The following is a 2,856-nucleotide window of genomic DNA, read 5'->3' on the forward strand; positions in this document are numbered from 1 at the left end:
AGGGCGGGTTCCCACGCAGAGGACCCGAACTTCCCTAGGTCACGAGTGGAGTGACCCTGCTCAGTTCGCTCTCGGAGGGGGGAGAACTGTGACGTAGTGGGGGTACCTGGCTGGTTTCTATGCTGCTGGCTCTGGGGTAACCCCCACTGGCTGTCGTGGGGACCACGACCCAGCAAAACAGGATGAGTCACTATGCAAACCAGTGGCCAGACACCCCCCATGGAGAGGAACAAAGGAAGGTGGAATGCTGCCTTGGCTGGGGGGCAGGGCTGGAAGTTAGTGAGTTGGTTGCTGGCTGTCGGAGGGCATGGAGGAGAGCCTAGGGGAAGGGGCTGGAGTTTAGGGGCCCAGTCTCCCCCATCTCAAGGGGGCCTGAGGCATCCTAGCCCAGTTCCTGTAACCAGATTACATCTGTGCTGCGCTGTGCTGGAGGAGCAATAAACCACCCTCAATTCCACTGGCTGGTGCAGTCTGTTTGTGCCATTTCGGGGTGCAGGAGACGGGGAACCCCCAACGCGCCGTCACACACCCTTTTAGATATTTGAAAACCGCTATCATGTCCCCCCTTAATCTTCTTTTTTCCAAACTAAACAAGCCCAGTTCATGAAGCCTTGCTTCATAGGTCATGTTCTCTAAACCTTTAATCATTCTTGTCGCTCTTCTCTGTACCCTTTCCAATTTCTCCACATCTTTCTTGAAATGTGGTGCCCAGAACTGGACACAGTACTCCAGCTGAGGCCTAACTAGTGCAGAGTAGAGCGGCAGAATGACTTCACGAGTTTTGCTTACAACACACCTGTTGATACAACCTAAAATCATATTTGCTTTTTTTGCAACAGCATCACACTGTTGACTCATATTCAACTTGTGGTCCACTATGACCTCTAGATCCCTTTCCGCCATGCTCCTTCCTAGACAGTCGCTTCCCATCTTGTATGTATGGAACTGATTGTTCCTTCCTAAGTGGAGCATTTTGCATTTCTCTTTATTAAACCTCATCCTGTTTACCTCTGACCATTTCTCTAACTTGCTAAGGTCATTTTGAATTATGTCCCTATCCTCCAAAGAAGTTGCAACCCCACCCAGTTTGGTATCATCTGCAAACTTAATAAGCGTACTCTATATCCCAATATCTACATCATTGATGAAGATATTGAACAGTACGGGTCCCAAAACAGACCCTTGAGGAACTCCACTTGCTATCCCTTTCCAGCAGGATTTAGAACCGTTAACAACAACTCTCTAAAAAAGATGAAATCACATCTCTAAAAATTGTCCCCTCCTTGACTGACATCAGGCGTAGGGACACCAGTTTAATAGTATTGCCTCAGGCCTCACACATCCTAAGGACGGTCCTGGATACAGGGGCCAACAGGGTCAACTCCTAGCAGAGGGATAGGACAGATGTTGAGCACTGGGGGTGTGAGAGGAGGGGTGCGCGGGAGGGACAGGACAGATGCTGAGCACTGCGGAAGTGTGAGGAGGGGTGGGCAGGAGGGACAGGACAGATGCTGAGCACTGGGGGAGTGTGAGGAGGGGCGGGCAGGAGGGACAGGACAGATGCTGAGCAATGGGGACAGGTAATAGCATCGAATGGCGAGTGTCCATGTACAAGGCAGACACACAAGGTGGGGACAAATTTGCCCCTTCTGCCTTGGCTCACCCGGCTCTCACCATCGTGGTTCTCCACAGGGGCAGCAGATGGAGCCAGGAAACCAAACGCCGGTGACAGAATTCATCCTGGAGGGGCTCCCCAACACCAGGCAGCTGCCATCTCTCTTCTTCCTGCTCTTCCTCCTGCTCTACCTGCTCACCCTGCTGGGCAACGCCCTGACCCTGCTGACAGTTCTGTGCGATGCCCGGCTCCATGTCCTGCCCATGTACTGCTTCCTCGGCCACCTCTCCATGCTGGACGCCTGCCTCTCCTCCATCACCGTGCCCAAGCTCTTGGCGGGCCTGTTGGGGCCGGGCGGTCGGGTCATCTCCTTCGGCAGCTGCGTAGCGCAGCTCTACGCCTTCCACCTGCTGGGCAGCACCGAATGCTTCCTCTACACGGTGATGGCCTACGACCGCTTCCTGGCCATCTGCCGCCCCTTGCACTATGGCGTGCTGATGAGCAAGCGGGTCTGCCTGTGCATGGCCGCCGGCACCTGGCTCACCGGCTCCCTGCATGCCGCTGTCCACACCGCCCTGACCTTCCGCCTGCCCTACTGCGGCCCCCGCCACGTGGAGTACTTCTTCTGCGACATCCCGGCCATCCTCAAGCTGGCCTGCGCCAACACAGCCGCCAACCAGCTCATTATCCTGGCCAACATCGGGGTGGTGGCGGCCTGCTGCTTCCTGCTCATCTGCATCTCCTACGCCTACATTGTGGCCGCTGTCCTGCAGATCCGCACGGCGGAGGGGCGGCGCCGGGCCTTCTCCACCTGCAGTGCCCACCTCACCCTGGTGCTGCTGTACTCTGTGCCCCCAGTCTTTCTGTACCTGCATCCCTCCTCCAGCCAAGCGTCCGACGGCGCCCTGGCCATATTCTACACGGCCGTCACCCCCCTGCTGAACCCCTTCATCTACACCCTGAGGAACGAGGAGATGAAAAGGGCCCTGAGGAAACTGGCTTGTGGGCAAATGCGTTTCCGGCCTGACTAAGACTGAGCCAAATCCTCAGACTGGCAAAGAAAATGAAGGGCATCAGGTGCCCACCTCCCATGGGCGCAGGATGCTCTTCGAGCTCCACTGAGACCCCAGCCCAAACTTCTTCTCTCTTTGGCCACGTAGTTTCAGAGGCTGCTGGGTAGATTGTCTTCCTCAGGGCTGTTCACTGAGGCTAAGCAAAGGCTTGTCAGTCAGAGCCTAGAT

The 2,856-nt window shown here is 55.6% G+C and overlaps 1 protein-coding gene across 1 annotated transcript; it reads left to right on the forward strand.

The window, feature by feature from the left end:
• The first annotated feature begins 1,701 nt into the window (after window positions 1-1,701).
• LOC149520930 (olfactory receptor 10S1-like) lies at window positions 1,702-2,646 on the forward strand. The gene has a single exon (XM_089774152.1). It carries the CDS (start codon window positions 1,702-1,704, stop codon window positions 2,644-2,646), a length of 945 nt encoding a protein of 314 aa, XP_089630278.1.
• The last annotated feature ends 210 nt before the right edge of the window (window positions 2,647-2,856 follow it).

This window comes from Pelodiscus sinensis, chromosome 30 (genome assembly GCF_052426305.1).
Source record: "Pelodiscus sinensis isolate ZL-2025 chromosome 30, ASM5242630v1, whole genome shotgun sequence".
NCBI classification, from domain to species: Eukaryota; Metazoa; Chordata; order Testudines; family Trionychidae; genus Pelodiscus; species Pelodiscus sinensis.